This window comes from Tympanuchus pallidicinctus, unplaced genomic scaffold (assembly GCF_026119805.1).
Source record: "Tympanuchus pallidicinctus isolate F22 unplaced genomic scaffold, pur_lepc_1.0 scaffold3, whole genome shotgun sequence".
NCBI lineage: Eukaryota > Metazoa > Chordata > Aves > Galliformes > Phasianidae > Tympanuchus > Tympanuchus pallidicinctus.
The window spans coordinates 43603607-43631588 of record NW_026294747.1 but is presented as its reverse complement, the minus strand read 5'-3'; the positions used below and the strand labels follow the sequence as shown (position 1 = coordinate 43631588).

Below are 27982 nucleotides of genomic sequence, written 5' to 3'. Positions count from 1 at the left end.
ATGACCTACAGTGTCCTCCACAGAAAGAGGATGTGTGTAGGAAAAAATACAACAGCAACAACAGCAGATTTCTCTTCTGAGCAAGACAGACACGTAGTCAGCACAGTATTCTGAAAGTGTACAAAAGTTATAATGTGAACAGACAGAAAATGATTTTTTGGCTGAAGGGAGTTTTTTGTTTTATTTTAACAGCTGGAACCTCTGTAGTATGTATTCAAAAGCATTTCTGTAATCATACTTATTTAATCACTGTACTTCATAAAACTTGGTATTCTGGTCTCTTTTTATTCTCTCTGTCCTCATATTCTCTCTCTTACCATCAGCCTGCCTGTTCTTTCTCTACTTTTATTTCTTAGCTGTTCCAACTGCTCAGTGCATTCTCTGATCAGATAGATGTACTAAGAGAATTTTAATATATACATAAATTAATAATGTGGAGTGATTTTTGAGGTTCCAACTGTAAAGTCATTTGCTAACTGAAGGATGGATTACTCTGTCCTTGGGTACAGAAAATGGTAGTTTCCTGTTCTGGCAATGTATTTTGTGCACGCTGGGCACATGTACTTCAGGAGATGCTGATCTGCTACAGAAATGAGTTATGTGATCTTCCTCCATTTTATTGAGGATAATGTCCCATGTATTCCATCTTTCTGTGTTTCCTATTAGTAGAATTAGATTTGGAATGGGAAAAGAAACTCGTTTTTTTCAGTTGTAATACCTTGGGGCAAAACTAATTGAGTATGATTTTGCAGTCAGTTAACAGTATGTGAGGTCATCTCAATCTGATGAGTTGCATTTAATCATGGATCTTATTTTTACAGGGAGCAAATGATCTACTTCTGCTCTTCAGTTATTTGGAAAAGGTTGTTTCAGCTCATGCAGGCAGACATTGCCACATACACATGAAGACATAAAATATGGCTCAGGGAAAAGCATACATTGAGCAATTGGCTGGGTGGCTGGAAAAAGATGAATATGGCTAGATCTATTAACTGCTTTCTTTAGAGAATGGTGATTAATTGGATGCTGTTCTAAAGCAGACAACACTTTGATTAGGTTGCATTTATGAGCATGTCTTTAATCATGACCAAGATGTATATTGATTCTCTGTGGATGAAATATCGGCTGCCTGTGGTATTCTGGAAGACATTATTCTCACTTAAGGAATCATGTCTCAACAGTGTGGGCTAAATGTACTTCATGGTGAAGGTTTCTGAGAAGTATTAAAAAAAATTCTTGGAAGAGTGCAGGAAATGGAGTCCCATAAATGATGATACCTACTTACATAATCAGAATTCTTTTTGGCAGTCGAAGCTGGTGATAATTTTTAGGGGGAAACTTCCTTCTTGTACCTTATTTCCTTGTTTAATGGCTTCTATCCATTAGTTTAATATTGTGAAGAGATGGACTCTTACTGCGTGACTATGTGTGCTACAGGCACGTTAGTAACCTCTGTGGAATGCAGGTTTGGCCCTGTCTGTTGGAGTGTGTGATTTTAAATGCTCATGAAAAGGCTGGACAGCTAAATCTGAGTGCCAGATGGCTTGCAGCCAGCTGGAGTTTGACTGCATGGTCCAGAGAGTCATCGCTGCCCTCATGGGCCCTTGACCCCAGCACATGAATTTGAATGAAGCAAGGAATGCTTGACCTAAAACATTTTGTTAACTAGCAAAACATTAGAGTGTAGTGAGCTTTCTAAACTCCTATTTGTTTAGCGACTAAATATAAACCCAGACTCCCTGTGTTCCCAGTTGGAAGCCAAGTTATGTTAGTCCTGACAGAACTGTATTTGTTGTTCATGCTTTGGTCACAGTCTACGTGTCGCATCTCATTCTACACTTCCATGGAATTTATTTGGAACTAACATAGGCTGCACTTCTGTGTTACATCAGGTAAACTTTGTTTTGTTTCTTTTTTCTCCTTGCAGGTCTGGATAAGTTCTGACAGCAATAACAGTGAAGCAGTAGAGCAGTGGGAAGATACTATTGCTAATCCTGAAAAAGTTGTTATTAAGTGGTACAGCATTGGTCCGTCTTGAAGACTGGAGATGAAACTGAGGACTTTTTTTCCACAAAGATATTCTTATGTCTTTCAAAATAATATAAATAAAAAGAAAAAAAATATTGTCTACACAAACTGTTCAAAAGGATTCCATTCTATCACACCTCCATGTTAACTGGAAAAACTCAATTTCCTGAAGAGAAATACTGCCTAAATACTATTGAGAGGAAGACTTAGGAAATGGGAAGAGAACTCATTCAGTTTTAGAAAGTCCACTTCTTTTTCCCTTTTTAGACTCTGTAAGAGTATAGAAATCCAGTACTGGAGAGAAAGAGTGTGAATCAACGTCATTTGCACTATTTACAGACTTCATCTTCACATCTACAGTCATGTCTTTGGCAGACTTCACAGCCCATGTGGAATCAGCTCGGTCAGCAGCTTGAACCTAGGCACTTTTGAGCCTCAGGCCACACCTGTATTGACAGCATTTGGCCAGAGTAATGTGCCTCAGCAGGTGGGAAAGCTGTGGCTGTAGCAGGAGGCCTGAAGGGAACTGTAAAATAACGCAGCACCCAAAGGCTTTTCTAATCTCTGCTTCCAGTGAAGAGTTGTGCAGCACACCGACATGCCAGTATCTTGGGTTTTCATCCATCCTTCTCTCTATTCTAAACAGAGGAACTGAAATACAAAAGTTTCTCTGACTATTTGTAATCTTCTTAAGTGGGCCCTCTAGCCTCACTGTTTTGTGAGTGCTGGAAGGAATAAGGGGAATACTGTTAGAGAATACTGCTTAAGATCAGAGTCAGATTTGTTTGTTTGTTTCATAAATTAGTTTATTATGCATAATTCTTACATGTAAATAAGTTCCTATCTAATCAACATTGTTTTACCACTTGCTTACTTTACTAAAAGCCAGACTAATGTTCTTAAGGAGTAAGCAAATATTTACTGATGAAGTATATATTTCTTATTTGTTTCAAGCAAGAAGAGATTACCATATTTTTGCTGCAAATGGTGTTTTTCCTACAAAGTCCTAAGATTATTTTTCTACTAGTCCCCATATTTTCTGGAGTCTATTCATAGCTATTTTTAAGAAGGGAGAAATGCTGATTATGTAATAGATGAAATGTGCATCTAAAAGCAAAGACGCCTTTGCACTACGTTAACTACTGGATCGAACAAAAATATATTCCATTAAATCCATCACACATCTAGTGCTGGCCATGTGAGCTGCTCAAATACGTGTTTGTGTAGACAGTGAATAACAGTATCTTTTTTTATAACTTGGAACACATTCAAACATCTGACACAAGAACTGGAGTGGTGGTGAGAGCGTTCACTGCTTGAAGGCAAAGGAACAGTGGGGGGCAGAGAAAGCACTGCAACAGGAAGGCATGTTGTTTTTAAGCAAAGAGCTCAAAGCTTCTTTATTTCAGCCTTTCTGACTTCAAATAAAGGCCAAGAGAAGAAATGGAATCTCTTCAATTTTTTTTTTTTTAGTTGTTAATTCAAGCTTTTAAAATTTCAGCCATCTCGATTTTTTTTTTTTTTTTTTAATGATTTTTTAAATGGGCAAACAAAAGGGTTTTCCCTAAGTTGTACATAATCTTCTTTTGGACACATTCTCATATATGAAGTGAAATGGTTTTTGCATGTTATTTGGAGAACAGACGTTGGTTTTTGCTTTGATGGATGCTCCTTGCAAAGCTCCCAGTTGGCCCAGTGCATCTGGACATGAGATCGTAGAATCATAGAATGGCCTGGATTGAAAAGGACCACAATGATCCTCTAGTTTCAACCCCCCTGCTGTGTACAGGGAGATGTCAGCATCCACACAGTTACAGTACTTGAGATGAGCCTGGCCTGCCGTGTAAAATGAAAGAAGGAATTGGACTAAGCTGATGTTCTTGGAGTTCTCTACTTGAATACAGGATCTTTCTGTTCGTTGTGGCTGTATTGCAGTAAACAAAAGTGCAAACTAACTGTTTCCTTATGCAAAATGCTGTTCTGTTTGAAAGGGAGGACAGGAAATATTCCAGTGTTTTGGAGGCTTCAATTACCACAAAAGTGGCTCTGCAATGATTGCCAACTCAGTGGATATTGTGTAAAATGGACTTCATTGGCTGTTTTAGGGTGCTGAGCCTTTAGGAGGCCTAACTAGTAATGTCTCATTTTTCCTATGTTAATATTTAATCTGTGTGTTTACAATAAAAGTTATAAACACAAAATGATCCTTTTTTTTTTTTTTTTTTAATTGTGTATACCAGTGTTTACCAGCATAACAAATTGAAATTCAAGTCCTACTTTTTTTTTCTCTGAGAAAATGCTGAGAATGAAACAATTTTTGATGTGGTGTTGTGTGTGTGGGTGTTGATAGCTAACACCTCATGGATATCTATGGCTTCTTCTGTAAGGTGTATACAGCTCCTATAGCACTGTGAACAACGTAATCTAAGGCCTTCTTCATCTGTGTTGAGAATTGCTGTATATATTGCTGTATATTCATGTCATAATTTTATGAATTCTTAATAGTTGGGAAAAGAAAAGAGTTTGTTCCATTGCTCATCAGATCTGAAATTACTCAACTAGTGTGAAATTCCATCTTCTTCAGGAAAAAGTTCTATCTTTCTTCTTCTCTTATCTCTCTACAGATATGTTTCCAACACTGTTGCTGAAGATTTAGGAGAAAGTAAAGATTTAGGAAAGTCTTCCTGAAGAGAAAAATGATGCATCACTTGAAAACATAAATTAGCAAAGATGCTTATTTAATCAAGGATGCATGCAAAAGTAAGAAAAAAGATGTCTCAGAGCACTCTTCTAAGAATGACAGCTCCATGTTGCCCCTTGAATGCTGGCATTTTCAGCTACTCTTTTCATTACAGGTTATATCCAGGTTTACTGATGTTTCAAAAAATACTATTGTGAAAGCTGTCACATAGTTTGTAGATACAAAGTACTCATGGTTCATAGTTAGATTTCCTGTTGCTTCTAGTTAGGGACTCACTCTACTTCTAGAAAATAATAGAGGTTCAGAAGCTGCACGGGTTTTATTTAAATCTGCATAATATGTGTGCAGGTTAATTGGAACAACAGTTATGGCCTTGCATTATATGTTATTCCAAGAGAGATCTGTGCCTACTTAGAACCACCCCTAGACTAAACTTATTCAGATTTTTTAGAATGTGTGTATATAATTGCACTACTAAATTAAACAATTCTGTTTTATTTGTTTATGATTAAGAGCATTCTGTACGCAAACAAGACCAACAAATTCATTTTTCAAGTCTTTATATCTCAGTGGCATGACATGGCATTCCTTTTAAGGAAAAAAAATGCAAGATTCTACCTCAAAAGATGAGTGGGTGTAGCAGTTTGTAAACCACAATGCCATTAAACGTTAGTTGGAAATTAACTGTATTTGAGTGCCTTTTGTGATCACCATGCAGACAGTGCCATCCTGCTAAATCAATTAGACAGCCCTGGATTGTCCTTTTGCTGGGAAGACATTTGTATAAAACAAAAGGTAATTTTGTCGTTCAGTTAAACACATGTGCTGTTTGACTTAAAGACTGTCTGCCCAATGGAGATTGCTTTTGAGTTATGAGTTACTTTTGCAGCCAAAGCACAAGGTTGTCTAGAAACTGGGGGCAGGGCTGTTCCATTTCTTAATTTCATCCTGCCAAAATATGTATGACATGGGAGGGAGGCTGCATAGTTGTGGAAAGTTTGGCATAAATCATGCTGGACATGATATACCCTCCTTGTTTTTCCAGCTTCTGCTGTAAAATTACATCACCATGTAAATAGAGCCCTGTACATGATCTCATGCTTGGTGTATGGAAAAAGCCATCACTAAAATCAGCACCATGTTCCACAAACACTGCTCCAGCTGATTTATATTCTTCTCTCCAGCTTATGCCGAGAGAGTCTGTGGGCTCTCACAGTCTAAGGCAGAACTCCCATTGTATTCAGCAGAAGCAACCAGTCTTCAAGGCTGATTTGGTTATTTCAGCATTGTGATGGTATGATTTATCTTCCAAAAGGTCACAGACAGCTTAATTTTTTTTAACATTTTAAAAATAGCTAAAAATCTGTCCACGTTTTTCTAGAAATTTAGCATCATTGAAAATGGATTTGTGTCTCTTACATGTAATGCCATTCTTTGCATAGATTTCACTGGCTTTCAAACAAATTCTCTGTACTGATTATTCTGCTATTGGTCTAACTGTGCCATTTCTTTCACTTCTTTTATTTGCCTGTGGAATGCTCTTCTTGCTCTCTATGCATACATAGTTCTTCAAATTATGTCTGCTTCTGCAACTAACATTCTGTTTATCCAGTAATATTTCCCTTCTTTAGCTAGTACTGGGACCAACAGCACTTCTTCCCTTCCTTTGAAGTTTAAAGAACTTGCTAAAGTCATAAGGCTTTCAATCCTAGGACTTGGATCATGTCTGATGCTCAGCATTCCTGAGCTACATTTGGCTGCAACTTGGATGGTATGGTTCTTTTGAAGCTCCCTGAGTTCTGTGCTGTCTACTGCCACTGCATACAGCAATGGGTTAAATCAGCTGCAACCTCTTGTGTCTGTGCTAGAATTTTTCTTCCTCAAAAATTTACCTTAGGAAATCATTTTGAATGGCAAGAAGAGGAGGAGCAAGCTGACCTTAGATGACAATCAGGTTGGTCGACTGCCTTTATCTGTGATGTTACACAAGGAGGAAGTGTGATGAGATCTGCAGCTCCTGCAGGAGAGAGGCCTGTGCCTCCTCCTGTGTGTATGACCTGGGAAACACCTGTTAGCCTGGCGACTGAAATGCCATATGCCAATGGGAGGTGCAGTTATATTGTACTTTCTACCTTTCCCTTGAGAAACTCTCTAGAGCTCTGGAGCAGCTAACTAGGGAAATTTTCCATAGCAGGAATTTCTATTGTTGACACGTTTCTATGAAGCAGAACATTAAGATAGCTTAGGAGCCATTGAAAAATAAGAGTTACAGGAATATGAGTTCTAAATCTAGCCAACCTTTGTCTCTTGTCATAGAAAAGAAAGTATTCTTTGTTTGCGATAGAGAGCAAAAGAAGAAAATGGCACGTTACACCCAAAACAGGGCTGGGTCTCCCCTGCATTAGCACCTATTAGTCCTTCAAATATTTTTTGTGCTTATCTTTAGTGAAGCAAGGACAGATTGGCTAAGTGATTGTTAAAGGAAGGTAGTGAAGGAGGTGGAATAAAAGCAGTTTTGTTTTGAAAAACAATGTAATGTGCCCGTAACTATTGACAAAGCTTTAATTTGACGTGACTTACATAGCTGATTACGCATGTGGATATTTGCTTATGTTCTGTCAGAACTTCCCTGGTATGAGACTGAATTCATCTTTTATGTAATTAAATAATGCTTCATTCTGATGAGCCCATTGACCTTTGAGCTCTCAACCTAGTTAAGCCTGATCGCCTATGGATAGTTTCTCATGGCTGACTGACTCCTGCATCAAATAGGAGTAGAACATACTGAATCTTTTTCCTGCACTTCAGGAACTAACAGCGTCTCTCTTCCAGACAGATTCTCTGATTTCTAATGAAAAATGAGCTGGGAAACTGAGAAGTGACGCTCCCTTCTCTACCTGACTGTTGGGTGGTTGTTTTTGTTTGTTTTATTTGCTTGAAACCTTTGGAAAAAGAGGTGACATCTCTACTATCAGTCAAATTTGATTGAGATGATAAATGTGCTGAAAAATTATTGTAAGCCTTGGACAGAATGAGCAAAAACAAGCTGTGATGCTTCAGGATCCTTGGGCTCAGCTATCTCACTCAGATCAGGAAGTTTTTCACACCATTATCATTGCTGATCACAATTTCACCAGCACTGGTTCTCAGGGCAGCTTAAGCAGTTTCTCTGAAGATGCTTCTTTTCCTTTGAAGTATTTTAGAGCAGTATGCTCTCAAGCTGGTCACTTACTACATTCTCACAGCAGTGCTGTTTTAATGATCTCCTGGCTGTAGAGAATTTTGATTTACCTTGAAATCACCATTTAATAAAAGCAGAAGCAGAAATTAAGTTAAGTTTAGTATGAAGAAATGCTCCTAAAGCTTCATTTTAGGTAATAAAACAAGCAGTAGCAGCAGACATCAGATTCTCCTCTGTTCGTCAGCATGTGAATATAATTAGGACTCCATTACAGTTCTTAGGCCCTGATAATGCCTTTTTTTAACACCCTAGCCTTTCCATGTTTATCACAGTGCTAAGGCTGGAAACCAATATGTTCCACCAGGAGAGCTCTGACTCCCATGTTGATGAGCCCTGGAAGGAGGGGCTGGGATTTTGAACCAGGTACTTTGACATGCTTTTGGAGCACGTGCCATATAGAGAATTTAAACTTGTGAATCTAGATTTACTGCACACAGTGGGTGATTAGATGGTGTCAGTTCCTCCTGAAAATTAAATTACTTGAATATCAAAAGTTTAGGGTTTTTTGGTTTAGAATTGTTGTTTTGTTTTAAGAGCAGCACAAGCCCTGGAATTCTAGATGAAGCTGATGATCAAATCTGAGTTTGTCTCTAACACAAGTAGCTTTCAAGACCAAGCTGGTATATCTGTGTGGAAAGGAGTGCCCATGAAATCAGAATGCCCATGAAACAGAAGTGAGGAATTTCAAAAGCCAGGAAGTAGAGCCTTGGTGGTACTAGGGCACTTCACTGAAGCTCCTGTGCTAAGGTGAAGCAGATCTGGGAACAGAAGAGGTTCTCTGAGGCTCTAGTTCTTTGCTATAACTTGTGAGACTTGGCTGTCTCTCCATGCTAAGTGTTTTGTAGACCAAATGCAACCCTGCTGACTACCATTCTTTATTGTGGACAAATTGTACTGTGTGTGTAAATTACAGCTTTAAGTGTGTTATATATCAATATCACTATCAATATCAATATCACAATTTCTGGTATTAAGTCTGCATGTAACGCCAAAATTCACAGAGGACCAAATGTGACATCAGTGTGGATTTGATATTCTCTATTGAGCAGTATTGTTTCTTGTCTTGAGAATGAAAAAAAAAAATACATACGTAAATACTCTTTTTCCAAAAGACAGCAGGTACTGCTATTCTTGTCCAGCTGAGGGGTATTTATGGCATTCACTTGTTCTCAGCTACTTTATTTCATCAGCCTTCATTCCCTTTCCCTGCCTGCACCTCTTTTAGTTGCCTAAGAGACAAAGCGTAGTCAAACACATCCAGCTGTTTTACTTCCTTTCATCGGCCACTGGAAGATCATCAGAATGACAACTTTCTCCTGTGTTTCAGAAACGTTTGTCAAATCCGTTTGCAAATGTCCATCCATATAAAGAGATCAAAGCATTAGCTTGGTCCCTAAAAGCAATGAGAGTAACAGCCATGGCAACTGCATCTGGAATTTTTGGCAGAGCAAGCTATGAGTCTAAGGTCCTGGCGCAGGTCCTAAGCTGCTGCGATACAAACTGGGCTGTGTGTTGGTAGAACTGTGCCAGCCCACCTCTGTCTGAACACACAAGCCTCAGAAACTACAGTCTTCCACTCCAAAGTAAGAAGATTGTGACTGTTGCTGTTCATCACAGAATCACAGAATTGTAGGGGTTGGAAGGGACCTCCAGAGATCATCGAGTCCAAACCCCATCCCTTGGAAAACTTCAGTAGGCTGCACCAGGGTCTCAGAAACAAGTGTTTATGGCTGGAAATACACTTTTAGCAGCTCATATGAAAATGGGAAAACGTGAAATGGACTGATGCAAAGTTATTCTGCATAGTCTTTCACACTCCTGCGGATCCATGAAGGGCTTTCTCCATTTTAATTCTTCCTCATGCCTCCAGACATATAAAATGGCAATGATTTTTTCAGATATTTGTTTTTTCTTCATTTGAGCTCCTGTATTTCTGACTTATTTCTGACTTTGGGCAATGCCTATATTTACTAGATAAGGGCAAATAGATTGCCCATATTTACTTTGAGTGAGATTGAATTTCTTCATGCAATATTTGTTCAATAACTATTTAACTGTAGAGTTAACTGTTTAATAACATTTTTGTTAACCAAATTTGATCTAAAATCTAAATTTTTGATTCAATTCCATATTTCAGTGCCTGTTTATCTATCGTATGGCAAATGAAAATTATATGGGTTATCAGAATCAAAGGTGAAAAACATTTATAGGAAGGGTAGGGCCTAAAGCATGCAGAACTGATTACCAAGTTGTAGTTCTAACAAGTTCAAATATAACCCTTGTATATCCCTGAAAGTACTGCTTGAAGTTGTTCAACAATCTTTGCAAAAGAATGCAATGCTTTATATCCAAGGGTGTCTTCTCTCACCTGTTAAATTAAACAGTGGGAAAAACAAGAATGAAACTAGCCATACAAGTGGGATAGCTCCTCAACTGTGGGCTCTTTGGGACAGGCTTGAGACAAAGCAGTGAAGCATCAGGTGGTGAATAGCTGCTATGCATCTTGCATGAATTTTGTGCCAAATCATAGGACTTTGCTTGCTAGGTCCTGCATGTTGCAGGACATGGGACTTGATCACAATATGTAATATTTAATGGTATGCTTGGAGATAATCTCATAAACTGCTTTTGTGTTGCAGATCTCAAGTTCCTACGATCCTCAGTATTTTACAGGAGCGCCAACAATGCATGCTTGGAAAATCACCTGTCAAACTCTCAATCCGGCAACCTGCTGGGATGTAAGAAGTTCTCAACTCCTGGCCTTGCAGGTACCACAAGTACACAACCAAGTACAGCTGTGCAGCACATGTTATTTCCAAGACTGGAATTCTGAAAATGTGGAACATTAAAAAATATTTATCTACCCACACTCTAAAAGGCTCTGAATCTGCAACATATACAGTTTGCAGTCATTTCACATCATTCCCAGGGAAGCAGGAGTCTGGAAATCCTGGAAGCCCACAGACTCCTGAGGGCTCTCCTGGCAGTGTGGAGCTTCAGGCTTTTATTGCCTCTTAATGGGCATATACCTTCTATTTAGTGGAGATTAATTTAGGCTGGCTATATAACAGAAATGCACTATATGTCAAAGTGAAAATTACTGAATTCACAATTCTAGAAAGAGAATGAACAGTATATTAAAATATTTTAATTTAGAGGAGCTCGCTGAGACCAACTAAAAAAGAAGCTGAAACTTTCTTCAAATCCCAGGCAACTAAATAGCACACATTGCTCAGAGAACCAGAATTCTCATCGTCTACTTCTGTTAATCAGGCATTTTGATAGGTACCAAGCTGTCATTTATTTCCAGGTACATAGTCTCTACAAGCACATACTGACTACTTTCACAGAAACATTCTTCAGCAGCAAATCTTTTCCTAATATTGGCTGTATACGAAGAAATAAGGTGCAAAATAACATGAACTGCAAAGAGAACATAGCTTAGTATGGCGTTTGTAATGTCAGCTAGTGCTCGACTACAGAGCATTCCAATTACCAGACAGAAACAAAGCAGGTCTTGGTACCACTATCCCAGTCACAAGGGAATGATAAAATTGATGTCTTTGTTTTTTTTATTCTTCTGATTTTTGAGTGCATAGTTGTCAGTTGTGTCAGAAACAATATTCTAGGGTGCTGAAGTAAACTGCTTAATTGCTGTGTTTATCCAAACTGATTGCAGGCCTCTCAAATTATATTTACTTTGAAAGCAATAACACGTATCCCCATGTCCGTGATAAATTAGTATGCTGTTCAAATGTACGGGAAGGAGGTAATAAAGGCAAAAATATAGTACAATGGTCTCAAATGTTCATACTGAAGACAGAAATTGACACACTGCAGGTATTCAATGCAAAACTAATATTTTGTGCTTGGGAACAAAGATATTTAACAGGCACTGCAATACAATACCATTACAGAGAAAGGAAATGCCATGCTGAGACCGTAGTTAAGAGTTTTGTGCAGAAGACACACGTACAAATCGCTGCAGAGAAATCGGTGCTGAGAAAGCTTCGGTTGGAGGACGGTGTCCAGCTGTGGTCATCATCTTTCAAGACAAAGCACAGAGGAAGAAACAAGGTTATGGACAACAAAACCTGACCTGTAAGAACTGAAAGTCCTGAGTTGTTTAATCTGGCAAAGAGAAGGCACAGAGATAAAATTCTAACATGTGAAAGTCTGCTGAACAGAAGGATTGTTCTCCGTATCTACTAGGGATGAGCTGACAAAGAAGCTTCACCTGGGAAATACTGCTTCTGTTAATTCAACTGCTAAGTGACACACCAACATCTCTATAACATACCAAAGCAAGAACGTGTTTGGATGTAACCTTAAGTGCCTTGAAGCCTGACTGTTGTTGAAGATGAGTGAAAAAGTGTTTTTCTTAACATACTTAGTTTGCTGGGCTAAAGAAAAAAGAATTAAAAGCAGTCAGAAAATGGCATATGAAAAGTTTTTAGTGAAATAAAGCCCTTTTGTCATTTGGCTTTTAAATTGTTTTAAGAAAGTTTAGCTTTTCTCAGAATCAAACCTGACAAGAACTTCACATTGCAAAATATAAGGTTAGTACTACCATAGCTTTCAGCAGTCACTGCATCTCTATTCTGTATTCAGTGCATTAACTCCTCACCGTTCTACTCCATAGGCATTGCTTTTTAAAAGCTTTCTACTACCTAAAGCATGAAAAAGAAGCTGAAACAAAGGCTCACTGAATTCCTCAGTCACGGGCATCAGCCATGGAACATGTCAGGTCACCATTTGCCCTTGGGCACCCTTTATTTCAAGGAGTGTGTGCTAGGTCTGCACAGGCTTCCTGTTCAGGTTACCAGCCAGAAATACATGCTTACAAAGTACCATTAGATTAGTAAGTGAAAAGGTTTATTAAGTGCTGTTTTCATCCTATTTTGGAGGTTCCCTCAGTGATTTTCACTGTCCAAGCCCTTCTTCATCCATTTAGCTGTTAACAGTGACATTTAATGAAATAAGATAAGATCCTTCCACTACAATCATGTTGGTGTACAACCAGGATAGAATTCACGGAATCACAGAATCACAGAATCACCTGGGTTGGAAGGGACCTCAAGGATCATGTAGTTCCAACCCCCCTGCCTAGCAGGGCCACCAAACGTACACATTCAGATCAGGTTGCCCAGGACCCCGTCCAACCTGGCCTTGAACACGTCCAAGGACGGGGCATCCACAACCTCCCTGGGCAGCCCGTTCCAGGGCCTAACTACTCTCCTTGTAAAGAAATTCATTCCACTCTCTCTCCTGGAAATGAGCAGGATGGTACCAAAATCTGTGGAAATGATTTTAGTTCTTTTATTTTCCTTTTAAGTTTCATCCCATAGTAGCATCGTTTTCTTTCTGACTTAAAAGCAGGAATCTGATGCTTCTGTCCAGAGATGCTGCAAGGATTTAGTCACAGTGAAGAGCTACACTAATTATGGAAACAAAACACTGACAACAGCAAAAGGAATTCTGCTTTATGTATAAAGCTGCAGTTGCTTTAAACTGATGAACTGGTGGCTACTTTCAACTTGAAAGTGATTTGACTTATTAAAATGCAAAAGGTAACTGCTTGAAATAATAAAAAAAAAAAAAGCTCTGCATTAACGAGACACAACCATGAAGTAAAGTTTAATAGCACTGCTTTTGATAGATCTTCCCTAAAGTTACTGTAACCTCCAGTTGGGAACTGGAGCTTTTTTTGAAATTAATCTGTTTACAGATCAATCCCAGTCAATTCACATTTACAGTATTGTCTGTATTTCCAGATGAAACTGATTAAGCGTGTTCTGAATTTCAAAGCCCATCTGTTACCACTGTTTGTCAGTCTGACACATGGGCACCTCTTTGCTGATTCCCAAACAAGCCCAGGTATAACAGGACTGGGCCTACCATGTCTCATGTTGATTTTCTGATTTTATTATACTCAATTAACACAATGAAACTTTTTTTTCTTTTATTGAGCTTCCTGTTGGCAATGTGACATTGTCTCAGTGGCATATAATCTTGACTTCTTCTACAGTATCGTGTGGTGCAATGCCAACGTTTTGTTTAAAAAGGGTGTGAAAGGATTTGGCCTATGAAAAAAACGATGCTAAACATTAACTGTGACATCATTTGAACACCTGCCTCATGAATAACCCCAGACACTCTCACCGAGTAGAATAGAAACTTTTCTTTAATCACTTTCAGTGAGAATTCTGCCATAAAACCCCATGAATCCTTTCTATCTTTAGTTACCAACTTCTATGAAAGTTTTGTTCTTATTTTATGAAAAAACAACAAAGAAAAATTTTTTGGCTACTGACCATATAATTACTAGAAATTGCATGTTCTGGATAAAGGCCAACTGTGATAATCATATTTTGCTTTAGTCAGCTTCTAGTTCATTTCACAAACTGTTTAATGCGGTTATTGATTTCCTATCTCCACTTGTGGTGCTGTATTGTTGAATTCTCCCACCACCAGTGACTCACTTCTTCTCAGCTTGTCATGTGGGCTTCCCTCTGAGCACATAAAGAATGAAAAATCATGACAGAAACCATAAATGGAGGTTTAACAGATGATAATGAATATGCAGTAAATATTGTTTAAAAGTTTTTTAATTATTCAGATGTCTTGGAACGAGAATTTATATATGTTAAAAAGCCAATGGCCAGGAGTGCTTCCAGGTTTTGCATCTAAAGTAGTGCACAACAAATAGAACAGAACTGTAACTTGTTTCAGTATATACTGTCAAGTTCTTTCACAACCTTTGTCAGGGAAAAGAGAAAACAAAGTGTTACTCAGCTCCATTGCTAATTTTTTGCAAAAAGCTTAGGCCTCAAGGTAAGATCTCAATGTAAAAAGCTCTGCCTTTCCATCATTACTATCATTACCACAAAGGTTTACTTAAAGTACTTCTCTGTGGATAGCTGAGAAGAATCAGAGTTGCAGCCAAACCTGCAAGTTTGGGGGTTGAAAATATTACATCCCATTGAAACCACAAAAGCCCCTGCATTTTAATGATGTAACTGATGGAACTGAAAAAATAATACGGAGAGATTCGGGAAGAAAATGTTAATAACTTCTCACCACATTCAATCACTTGAGATGGGGTCAGGGATTTAAAAACAATTCAAGAAATGGAGTGAAAAAAATTGTAGTTGAAAGTTTGATTCTCTTCATTTCACAGTAATTCCAAACTTCTGTAGAGCTGCCCTCTTTGAAAATAGCTTCCAACTCCAGGCATACTAGACAGCATTGTGATCAAAATTAATGTCAGATATAAGACAAATCTATCCTACTCTAACAATGAGACTGAGGGAGGTGGCCCTCTTCAAGAGTGTCAGAGCCTCACTCTTGAAATGCTGAGAAGGAGCACCTTTTCAGTGGTGCTAATGGCCCTTTGAAACCCGTGCAGTTGCTCTTGAAAAGTAACTTCTAATGCTGTGACATTCCTAAAGAAAATACACTCACCATTTGTATTATGAAATTACAAAAGCAGCATTAATTTCATGTATGCTCTTGAGAAACTATTTGTTGTATACTCAGTTAATTACGCAAAGAAAAAATCAGAAAAAAAACCCAACCTTATAACTCTGTGTGAGTTTACACACTTGTTTTATGTGTGCAGAGATGTAGTTAACTGAAGGGTCTATGTACGAACCTGGTAGAAGGGCTGTAAGACAGTTGTGTATAGAGTAGGGGACGGGGAAGAGCAGAGAAGCACAGAAGGTAGCTGGAAGCTGACACAGGCAGCTAAGCTGAGCTTGGCTGGCACTTGTGCTACTCTGGCAATACCAAGTATTTTTGAAAACTACATGGTTATTTGGTGGGCTCTGGCTGTTTTAAGATGCTCTGGAATAAATCAAAATAATGTAACTTTTTTCATAACTCCCAAGTTACAGTATGAGATGGCAAAGGCTAACATCTTTTTTCATGCTCAAGCACTGTATTTGCACTACCTTCAATGTGCTGGACTTTCATTAACCTTAATTCTGAGTTTCCTAGGTCTATCATGGCTAGCTTAGGAATAATAATATCACTAAAGTCATCTGGAAAAAATTGTCTGGATTTTACACTACGTTATGAAATCTATTTTCAAGTAGTTTTGTCAGAGAATATAATTCCCAGCATTGGTTGAAAAAGGAAAATTAGATTTTTATTAAATGCACATTTTTAAACAAAAAGCTTGCTTTCTGGGGAAAACCTTGTTTTCATTTAAATTAACCAACTAAATACTCAGGACTGTTCTTTCAGCCAAAAGCTGAAAGCTTCACCTTGGAATTGCTCCCCTATCCCCATGTGAGTTGTAGCTCAAGTGCCTAGCTGTGCTATGTTAGGACTTGCTCCCTCTAACAAGACTGCAGCTTCATGGAGACAATCAACAAGACAGGAGATTGACACACATGGTCAAAAGCCACACCTACACCATGACAGCTCACAAGTCAAGGTGACATTTTCTAGACTTAAACTTTCAGAGTTCTTAGGGAATAGCTGGAAATGTGACTTCCTTACGTGTTCCAAGATTCAACACACTTTCTGTAGCACTAAATTTCCAAGAGCTGTGAAGAAAAGAATGACAGTCAAGTTCTCTCACTCCTTAGAAACTACTATTATGCATACATCTGAACATGGAAACTACAGAAAGTCTGGATGTGGTAGGTCTTTGGCACCTGGTTGTACAGGACCCATTGTCTTCTAGAACTGTCAGCTGACAGTTAAATCATTTTATACTTGGTGTCTCTAAATTTGTCTGTGTATAACAATCAGAATTTATATAGCCCCTAGCAATACTGTTAAATATAACAGTATAACAATATAACATAACAGTAAAATAAATAACTAAAAGAAAGTTCATCTACAAAATGCCCATCAGCATAGATTAATAAACAGTCTTATCTCCACTTACACCCTTGCACTCTTTCCCATTCAACATATGGTTTCATTTTGAAAGAGGAGACTTACAGTAAACTATCATCAGTAGACTGATAAACGCTATATTCATAACAGTACATCTGTTCAATGAAGATTTCTCACGCCTACTGAATGCTTAATGGCTTTCTAGAATACTAACTTCATTTATCCATTTTGACATTGAGTAATATATACAGGAAGAGAAACAGTGATTCTTACTCATTCCCCTAGGAATTTTAGCTTTTCATTTATTTTATAAGTACATGCTGGTGTGCAGATACCTAACGGAGATACTAAGCTCACAATACTTTGTACTTAAGAGGCAAATTGGATCTTAATTCCATCTCCTGAAAGCACACACGGAAGAAATTATCACTATTCAGAATTTCACCCAAAGCAGCTGGTAACTGTTCTACAGTTCTAAACAAAGTACAAAGTTAACTACCAACCCAGTTATATATAATTCTAATCAGTCAGAAGTTTAGTGTCTCAAATACAACACAGGGAATGGACAAATGTTGCTAACAATATTATGTATTACACTGTAGTTGGAAGATATTCCTATAAAAAGACTGTGAGAAAGCCTAGAGTGGAAATGGTCTGAAATATGTCTATTGGAGAATATGTTTATGAGTCTGCAGGAAAAAAACTGCTCAGTATGTAGACCTGATCCCACAGCTCCTGCTCAATGTGTTAACTCAAAGCTACAGTTCAATTTCAAACCTGGTGCTACTGAAAAGATAACGCTCCAGAAAACAATTTAATCTTCAGCCAAATAAAATCTGTTGGCAATCAGGTTTTGTCTGCCATATGAAAACCAACTTGAGTAGCAGTTCCTCATCAAAGAAAGCAAATTGGCCTACAGTGCGAACTTCTGAAATACACATCTCAAATGACCAACAGTGGAGATCAGCAATGATCACTGACCTTGAAATCTGCAGGGAAAAGGCAAACAACCCGCAGCGATGCAGAGGTCAAGTTCACCCTCTTAATGTTAATGTTTTCAGCCAGCTCATGACTTACAAAGCTGACAAAGTTCATTTACATTTCCATGATGGCAGTTTTAGGACTCCTTTGGCCACTGACAGCTGGATTCTGGCTCCTCATTCCATGTAAACCCTAACTTCTCTCTTGAAGTGTAGCCAGTAGATTAGATGTCCAAAGAAGCAAGATCCATCTTGTCATAGTAATTTCTTGCAATAATAGTATCTTAACTGACCAACATTTAAGCTCTCTCACAGTTGTTATGTCCTGCTTAGTTGGTGCCTATTTAATCTATTTAACCTACAATCTGTGCAATGTTTTTGACTGTAAAAGTGAAGGATTTACCATCTTTGTGCAAATAGTCATCCTAATGGCTTCTGCGCATATTTTAAGAAGGTTAAGTAATCCCACTGAGACTAATGTATATTTTCATATGCTGGAACTATGTTCTACATACTTTATAAAAACAAAACTAAAAATGCATGTAGCCTTTCAGGTCTAATATCACAGTTTTACTGTGAGACCGTGCCAGGAAAAACAGAAGATAAACATTCTGATCCTTGACATATTGCTATATTTCAATGTCTTACCTGTCCTACCTGGCTGGTAAGATAGGTCTTACCCCAGCAGGGTATAAAGCTCGCTGGTTTCCATAAAATATGTTTGCTTAAAATCTGAATGATGCTCCCTGAAAGTTTCACAAAACAAAATGGGTGTTTTTTTTTCATACTGTTGCATTTCATTATCACTTTTTCTTATGGTTACCTTCAACACTGTTCTCTAAATAAAGTCTGATGTCACCTGAATCATGTTTTGACACACTGCTTTCAGTTGAGAGGTATGTTTTTATTATTTTGTTTTGTCCTTGTCCTTTAATTTGTCAGTAATTAAGCCGAAGTTCTGAGACTATCGCTTATTTCCCACATTGCATCATAGCAGGCACCATCTTTTCTCTGCATATATGGGATGATTATGTCAACAAAATCCTAATATACTTCTGAAGTATTAGTAGCTAATTCAAAACTTTTTTTTTTTTAAATGCATTTCATTTTAAACTCCTGGTCCGTAATTCTACACCAAACTGATGGTACACCTGTCCGACCACTGGCTGTTACTCCTGCGGCGGTGCTCGGCCCGCGGCCCACCCCCCCACACCGCCCTCCCGCACAAGATGGCGCCCGCCCCACGCCGGCGGCCGAGGGCTGCGCCCTACCCTCGCTGTCCGCCTAAGAAAAATCATAGCCTGGATCTGTTCTGCCACTCAGTGGCTGCTATGGAGAACAGCCAGAAACCCGTATGACATACTTGTGCTAAATAGGGAGGTTAGAAGGGGGACTGATTTATTTATTTCCCTTCAAAGTTTTAGTCACTGTCCCATTCCTCGGCAAAAAGAACAGTACGGCGAGTCTCTTTAGCTCACTGCCACGCTGATGCGGTGGGTTACGAGTTATGTGACTCCTGGGATCTCAGTGACATCTCTAAACAGTGCTGGGCTGCATATATGTACAAATTTGCTCATTAGCTCCAGCCTCTTCAATAGGGAGCTGTGCTGAATTGTACAGGCAGTGCTTTTAGGTGCTTCCAAAGCTGAAACTGGAGACACCAACTACTTGTAGACCAACAAAAGCAAGTCCAGTAACTAAGGAAGTAGTCTTACATCCTAAGAGAAATGTGTCTTCCCAAGTTGGCTTGGTGATTTCAGCACAGTGCATTGCTTTCGACTTCACTGCAAAAAATTCTGCTGTTTTAACACAGCTGTGCCAATGTGGTTTGTCTGGGACATCCTGAATGTTTTTTCTCCACCATCTTGTAACTGACATTCCATCATTTGCTGAGAGAGGCTATTAGGACTTTGGAAAAAATATATATTTTTTAAAAATTTTCGTGCACTCAGTCAAGCACTTTCTGCGTTTCCTTTGCTAATTCTGGAACTAAGTGTATTTGAATAGAAATGTGTCTCCTTAACCTTTGGTTGGCAGTCTGCAGTGATCTTATGTTCTATGTTTGCAAAATGAGATTTGTTGCTACAGATTTACTGCAGGGTCAAGTATGATGAAAAACTATTTTGAGAGAAAGCCAAAGCCTTCTTTAAACACAGATGTCCTAAATATTACAGATGTCTTCCATGCTTTGCAAGTAGAGAAGGGGGCTGGATAGCTGATGAGTTTGATAATGACTGATCAGCCTTTCAGTGTTAGATCATCAGTCCCAAGCAAGGAAAAATGGTGAGAAAGAGCAATTACATGTATGTATCTGGTTATATGAAGTATATTTGCTAGCTGTTATCCATTTCACAGTGAATAAATGTGAATTTCTTAAAAGCCTGCAGTGATATGAGGACTCACTGCTTTATCACAGGTACCAAACAATATAAACCTTTTTCCAGCAGCAGCAGGTCCTTTAGATTAGGCTTGTAGAGAAGCATATGTTGTTCCTGTGCTGCATTTCTTTGATGCTAAAGAGCTCAGGTCTCAGAAAGTAAAGAGAACATCTAGTAGTAGCAAGAAATTTGGAAAATAAAAAGCAATACCTTGTTTGTGGAAAATCACAGAGATTAGATTCAGTGACACCACTGGCCTTTAGATATTCTGCGATGGGAAGCAAGTGTACTATTTACAGTAATTATTTGGAATGCTCTCACAGCTTCCTTGAGATAAGAGAAATGGACTTGGCAATGCACACTCATTACAACCTTCTGTAGCATTCCCAGTGATTTTTGTTTTTTCATAATTGAGTTTCTGATGAGAACTGAACTTAGCAGAGCAATATTATCCCCAGTGATTTCTTTCATTTGAATTTAAATTTTCTAATATAAGACCTTCCTTTATTTCTCACTTCTTTTTTCTCTTTAAATACTATTTTTCATTATTTTAAGCAGCCATTGTCATTACTAAGTTCAACTTTCCACTGCTCGTTTTAATTATCTTATTTCACTGGCCTACTTTTGTTTCTTCCCCACAACATTTGGCAACTACTACTGTCCTATACTGATAAGTTAATGCTATTGTGCTAACGACACAAGTCTTATCTTTAAGACATTGTCCCAACAGCTTCTGTAATACAAAGAAATCTTTGTACAGATTACACCATTGGATTGCAGAAATTTTAAATCTGAAATTAAAAGTTTCTTTCTGAGCTATGTCAGTGGAGAAGTGTAAATATATTGATACCTGATACCATCACCTGTGAATAAGCCCTTACTATGTTTCGCCCTTGGCCAGCTAGTGAAACTGCACACAGTCATGGCAATAGTAAGTTGCAGCTCAACTCTTCGTGGCACAGCAACTTGTATCCATGCTTGTCTCTGTGTGTTCTCAAAGAAAGCAAAAAAAAAAGAAAGTGAGAAGCATTGAGCTGTATGATCACCTCCTAAACTGATTTCCCAGGCTCACGTTCTGATCTTTACTCACTGAGAGAACTAATATAAGTACTTATGAAAGAAATAGCATCTTGTAGCTTTTTGCTACACCTGGTCTGTATTATAAGAAGTCTGTTGTACACAGCTCAGATTAAATAATGTCGTTATACTAATTAACAGTTGATTGCAAACAGATGTGTATGGGCTTTTCTAACTGTTCCTAACCCCCTCCCATTCACCTGCAGTAACTGGCTGTATGAAGTGGAAAGTGCTAATCTCCTGCAGCCAGAGCTCATGCTAGCCAGTACTGGCTGTCAAGTTTTTTAAACTGCTGAGACAGACACCAGCCTGCTCCTGCTGATCTTCGCAGGGTCAGAAGTACAGTGCAGGTGAGCATAATCTCTGTAGCAGCTGGCAGCAAGGAGGCAAGCTTGCTGTCTGCCAAGGCAAAGGGAAATAGAGCTGGCAGCCCTCAGCTTGGTCACTTGGGAGGCTTTGTGGCAGCTGCTTCCTTGGTGCACTGGGAAGGACAGCAGTCGTGGCCGTGGCCCTGCTGCTGCAGCCATTGCAGGAGTGGTTGAAATGCTAAAGGTCACTTTAGGCAGGCTTCTGTGCCACCAGCCCGGTGTGCACAAGGTGACAGAGAGATCTGACCAGGTACATTCAGGAGAAAGAAATGGTCCATCTGAGCTGCCTGTGTTACAGCTGTGGTAGAAAGAAGAGGTAATGCCTTAAGTGCAGAGAATAACAGGAACAAAGCTGAAGTGAGGGGGTGAGAAATATTAATAAACGTGTAAATGAGGAGTCAATAAAGGAGATAGAGCTTCAGACTTGACATTTGCTCTGCACTTTCTTGCCTAGACATCAAAGTGCTTGATTAAATAGAAGTTTTCCTGATGCTTCCCAAGATGGATGTGGAGTATGTGGTAAATGGCTAATAGCTTGCCTGACCTTGCCCAAAGGATGTAAACACTAACTGAATACCTATTCTCATCTTCTGCCAGTTACTGCTTCCTGCTCTCTCCTTGTCTTACTGTAAGTATGTAGCAACATGGAGCAGTGTTATGTAGGGAATACTGGTGTTAAAACAGCTGTCTGACTTGATGGCAGTCAATTGAGACATTCAGGTCAGGCTGGATAGGGATCTGAGCAACCTGACCTAACTGCACGTGTCCCTATTCGTTGCAGGGACTACATAACCTGCAAGGGTCCCTCCCAACTCAAACAGGTCTATGATTCTACGAATAAGGTGTCAAAGTGAAATCCAAAATACCTCAGTTCCAAAAGAGAGGTGCTATGGAATACCCTCACATAGAGCAGGTAAAAAGTCTCCTGTTACAGATTACTGACTCTGGAAAATTTGTTGTAATGGATGGGATCGCTGATTTTAAATATCACAGTTGCACAATTTTAAAGATGTTTCTGCTGTCTTCAGGAGTTGCACATAATAAAACAGGTAAGTTTATAGCACTGAGTTTTCAGTTCGGTTAATTTCTTGATTAAGGAGGACAAGTGATGGTATAGAATCAGTTCTGATACACAGTAGTTAAATTTAGTCTTCCTCTTCCAGGATGTCATTTTACAAAGCATTTTGGAACACCTACAATTTGAGGTGAGTTGCAACTTCCTTTATAATAAAATGGTGAGTAATGTAATTTTTATATAAACAGAGAAGAGCATGTGGGTGGTATGATGGCAGAGACCATCCTAGACATAGCCATCATGAAGATGTCCAGGATGGCCAGAGGGCAGACTTCGGCTTCTTTAGAGACCTGGTTGACAAAGTCTCTTGGGACAAAGTTCTAAAAGGCAAAGAAGTTTGGGAAGGTTGGACATTCTTGAAGAATGAGTCTTAAAAGTGAGGAACCAGGACATTCCCATGTGCCCAAAGCTAAGCCAGTAGGGAAGAAGAGGAAGCTGGCTGAGCAGAGAGCTTCTTCAGGAGCTAAGAAGGAACAGACAAAAGTTCCTGCTGCACAAGTGTTTGGGTTTCTTGTTTGTTTTCATAAAGTGCTTTCAGTTAAATCTACGTTAGCATATTACAGGGTCCTTTCACAAAATCAGTATTTATGAAAAGAAAACTTATCTTCTGAAGGCCTTGATGCTATAATGCCTTTTGTAACAAACATCACTGTCAAAATCTCTTTATGCTTATGATGTGCCACTTATTCCTCTTGCCTGTAGCTCTGCAGTTCACTGTAAGTGTAGATTGATGGGCGTTAACAAATGCATAGTGAATCTTAACAGGTGATTAGTAATGAATATGTGAAAGAACTGATATGTTCTGAATTAACCATAACTTATCAAATTACCTTGTGTTTCCTGTGGCCTTCTTTCAAAATGAATTTACCCAGCGAGACATTCGGTATGATGCTTTAATTAAAATTCAGGCACAGATAGAAAATTAAATATATTCTATGTATTTTTTAATGTATTTTACAGCCCAGCCATCCTGTTGTGTTTTGTTTTTGTTTTTTTTTCTCCTTAGTTTAAAAAAATGCACAGCTTAAGGAGGGAAAAAAAAAGTCAAAAAAGCTCGGATTAAATGATTTGAGACAGGAAAGGACATTCAAAATTCCAGGAATATTTAATGTAAAAACAAATAAAATATGAAACTTTGTGTGATTCTGTAACATAAGGAAATACAAAGGAAGGCCTTTGGGGCGTAGGCTTATAGAACAAGAGGCCTTAGTGAAGAGATTTCTTTTGGTTTAGGGTAGGTTAAAAATAGTTGTTGACATCAGTATCTCAGTATGTGGTGAGACAAAGAATGGTTAGATTTTTTTATTTTTTTTTTTTCCCCTCTAAAGGCCTCTGACTTTTTATGCAGACCTGATCTTAGGTTTCCTTCTTGTTCCTTTAAGTAGAATTCATCTCTAAATTTTTTTATGTACAGATACTATTCCCAGATTATTACCTAAACTCTTCTTTTGGATTGGAAGTTTGGATTGGATTGGAAGTTACTCTGATTTCTTAACAGGATCTCTGCCTCTGAGTTTGTGTTGACCATTGTTCAGGTCCAGGAGAAAAGTCTCAGAGTACAACGTGTATTCAGTTGACTTTACTATGAAGGTTTTAAAGCAATTTGGGAAAATAGTGTATGTGATGAGCTGTTATGAAGACGAAGGATTTGCAGGGCAGTCACACAACAAAGAGAATGGTCAAATGAATCACAATGCTGGAGGTACCCAGAGTGACCACTCCATGTTACCTTTACAGTAAGACAGGCTGTAGAGTTTTTCAGAGAAAGTACTTGCACTGTCTTTGTCCATCTTTTCCCACTGTCTTTTCCTGGCACTGGTGAGTGCAGATGTGCCTTGTTGATCAATGTGGCCTAAAATATGGGTACTGCTACGAAAGTAATGCTTCCTATTTTATTATGCTGGCCTGTGACATCAGAGATGGATGTTGGTGGTGTGACAGTAGAGACTGAACCTTTCAACCAATATTCTATTCCATTTTGTTGCTTTGTGACAGATGGCAGCAAAGGGGCAATTTGACAAAATGATATCTGAAGTGAAGGTGTGTCAATTGGATTTCTCCATATGAAAACAACTGTGCCAATTGACATTCACTGATGCTTACTGAACATTTATGGAGACCAAACAGTGGATGTGAGCACAGTGAGGAGGTGGGTGATGCATGTCATTGGTGGTGATGGTGACAGTGGGCCGCCTCTGCTGGTACAAATTGTTATGAGTGCATCGTGCAGGCTCTTAATCATCACTGGTGAAAAAGTATATCTCATGGTAGTGACTGTGTTGAACACTAGTCTTTTGTAGCTGAGAATTTGCTCTATCACGTAGCGTTCTTGTGCTCTTTGTATCTATTATTGTTTCCGTGGAAATGAATAAGAGGCATTGCTTTCAGAGCTACGTATGTACATCATGAAAATAACTTGTTTAAAAAAATTAGAGTCTATTCATATTCTAGTGAGGGAAAAGTAACAGCCTGCACTTATCCTTTAGTGAACACCACATGAGATCCACAACATAAGTCTCCCATCCCATGAAACTACTTGTTTATGAATGCTATTTAGAGGCATCTGTCTTTTATGTGATAATCTTCTTTTACCGTGTACAACTTTAATATTAAGCAAACCCATCTTATATAACATTCTGGGCAGCCTGGTCTAGTGGTTGGCGACCCTGCACGTAGCAGGGAGGTTGAAACTAGGTGATCATTGTGGTCCTTTTCACCCAGGACATTCTATGATTCTATAAAATAATATGCAGACTGCAGAATCTGCAATGCTGATAAGTGACTGCTCCCATCTAATGGTAAATGGAAGAACAACAGAAAAATAAAATAAAACATTCTGCTTTACACCAGTAACTGTAGGCATGTTAAAAGTTATGTTCCCAGATCCTGAGGGTTCAAAATAGAACCTAAATAAGATAGCAAATAGGAAGGTTGGAGGAAGGAGGAAGGTTGAATGATCAAATTATTTTTAAAATATACTTTTAGCTTCCTGTTTAATGTTGTAACAGTAGAGGTTTACATAAATATTGTCTTTTTATCCAGTTCTTATTACAACTTGTTTGTGGAAACTTTGATTTGTGGGCGTAAGGATGTGTATGATTCTAGTCAAATGATATCATTTGATATCCTTTAGGAGGAATAGGGATAGAAGCATTTCTGAACAAAGTATTTCAGAGGAGAGATGCAGAAGAGGGTATATGTATGGCACAGTATAATTAGATATGGAAATATTCGGTTATTGTACTTAAATTAGTGGCTTCATGGAATCATTTAGGTGGGAAAAGCAGGTTTTTTTTTTTTGACTTTTTGACTAGAAGATGCAGAAATTTTGTGACAAATAATGTTTAAAATTAGAAGTTCAGTCTCTGATGATTTTTTTCTGAACTAGCAAAAGCACATTCTGCATAAATTTACTTCCTTTCTTTTCTTTCAGAATTGTTAGGCGTTCACTTAATTTCAGTGGAACACTGCATTATAAGAAATTGAGGCAAAAGTGTTTGATAGGATTTTTTTGTTTAATTTTTCAACAAGATCTGAGAACTTTTCAGCTTTTCATAACAAAACAGGAGAAATAGCACTTCAAGAGGTAAAAGGCAAAATTAGTTTGTGTGGGATAAGCACTTGACCTCTAAGGTCAAGAAAAAGCTGCTTATACCTTCCAACTTTCCATGTTCTCTCTTTCCCCCTCCCCTCACCCCACTCTCCTTTCTTCCTTTTTCCTTCCTTCCTTTGGTTTCCCTGTTTAAGCATTTGTTTCTTTGAAGTTCCGTTCCTATTTTGTCTGAAAAGCATGTGATCTTAAACAAAAAGAAAACAATTCAGCTTAGATCCTTAAAGCCTGTAGAAGAGATTTAGTTTAGATCCTTAAGCTCTGTAGTAAGCTGTATTTTAGACGTGTGTTAACATTTTCTATCAAGCATACAGTATGTGAATACTGTACTATCCAAGGAGTGTGCATAGTTGTACAGTTTCAACTGGGGATACTCTGCAAATTGATCGTCTGCATGAACTTTGACTCTAGTTTTGATGAGCACTCCTCTGCTTTTACGTGGTACTGTAAGATAAACTTTAGGGATGTTAAATTGTGTGTGAACTCTTCATTATGTCCTTTTTTTATCTTTTGCTTCATCTGTGATGACCCATCATTTATGAATATAATCTTATCTAATCACTGTTTAATTGTCCTCACATCTATGGGTTTATTTATCAGTGAAGACCTATACCATCCTACTGGGAAAATCCTGACAGTAAGTGACGTGGAAGAGATTTTTTTTTTTAAACCCAGATTTGCAAGATTGAGTGATAGAAACAACTGTAACTATTTTCTGGAGATATGACGCTGTATATGTTCATTTTTCTTCTTTAATTTGTGAAAATTTTTTTAATCTGTCAGTAAAAGATTGTGGTATTAAAGGTAGTGATTAAAGAGAAGGACAACAGTGTATGTAGTGTTATCAAGAGAGTAAACTTTGTAAGTGGCTTTACCATATGATCAAAGTATGTTTCTTTCAAAATTGCTGGCATTTTCTTCCAAATTAACTATCTCTCATATTCATTAATTTTTAACTGATCATAGTGTATAGAATCATAGAATCATAGAATCACCAAGGTTGGAAAAGACCTAAAAGATCACCCAGTCCAACCGTTCACCTATTCCCAATAGCTCCTACTCAACACAACATCCAGTCTTTCCTTGAACACCCCCAGGGTCGGTGATTCCACCACCTCCCTGGGCAGTCCATTCCAGTGCCTGACCACTCTTTCTGAAAAGTAATACTTCCTAATGTCCAGTATACAGAACAAGCAATTGCATTTAGAAATTGGAAAACAGTATGTTGCAAATCCTCATGGTGCATATGAGTGATGTTAACTGAGACTGAATTTGGAACCAGAGGTAACAAGGTCAATTTCAAGGGAGGCTCATGGTACCCGAATTTATTTGGAAAAATGAAGCATTTCCCATAAAAATAGCTTACATGTCTTCCTAAACTGCAGCGACGACAACAGAGCTGCAACTACAGAATTGATACAGCGCTGATACTGCTGTGCTTCAGTGCAACTTAACAACTAAACTAAGAACTAATTTTGCCTTCCCTGTGGCCTATGCCCATGGAGGGCACAAAACAGTCAGGAAAACATTACCTATGCGGAAAGCATTTCTGAGCCAACTTTGGCACTCAGTAAAGATTCCTTGGTGATTTTTTTTCTTTATATTGGAGAGGCCTTTTTTGGAGTATATGGGACCTTTTTTGGAGGTCCCATTTCAGAAAGGATGAAGTTGGTT

The 27982-nt window shown here is 38.4% G+C and overlaps 1 protein-coding gene across 1 annotated transcript in view; it reads left to right on the top strand.

Annotated features, from left to right (window-relative positions):
- Nucleotides 1–12461, top strand: part of TC2N (tandem C2 domains, nuclear) — a 39217-nt gene extending 26756 nt beyond the window's left edge. The window contains exons 13-14 of the mRNA XM_052694043.1: nucleotides 1928–6023; nucleotides 10610–12461. Coding sequence (XP_052550003.1) covers nucleotides 1928–2038 — 111 coding nt within the window. The 3' untranslated portion in view covers nucleotides 2039–6023; nucleotides 10610–12461. The remainder of the gene's footprint in view (nucleotides 1–1927; nucleotides 6024–10609) is intronic.
- The last annotated feature ends 15521 nt before the right edge of the window (nucleotides 12462–27982 follow it).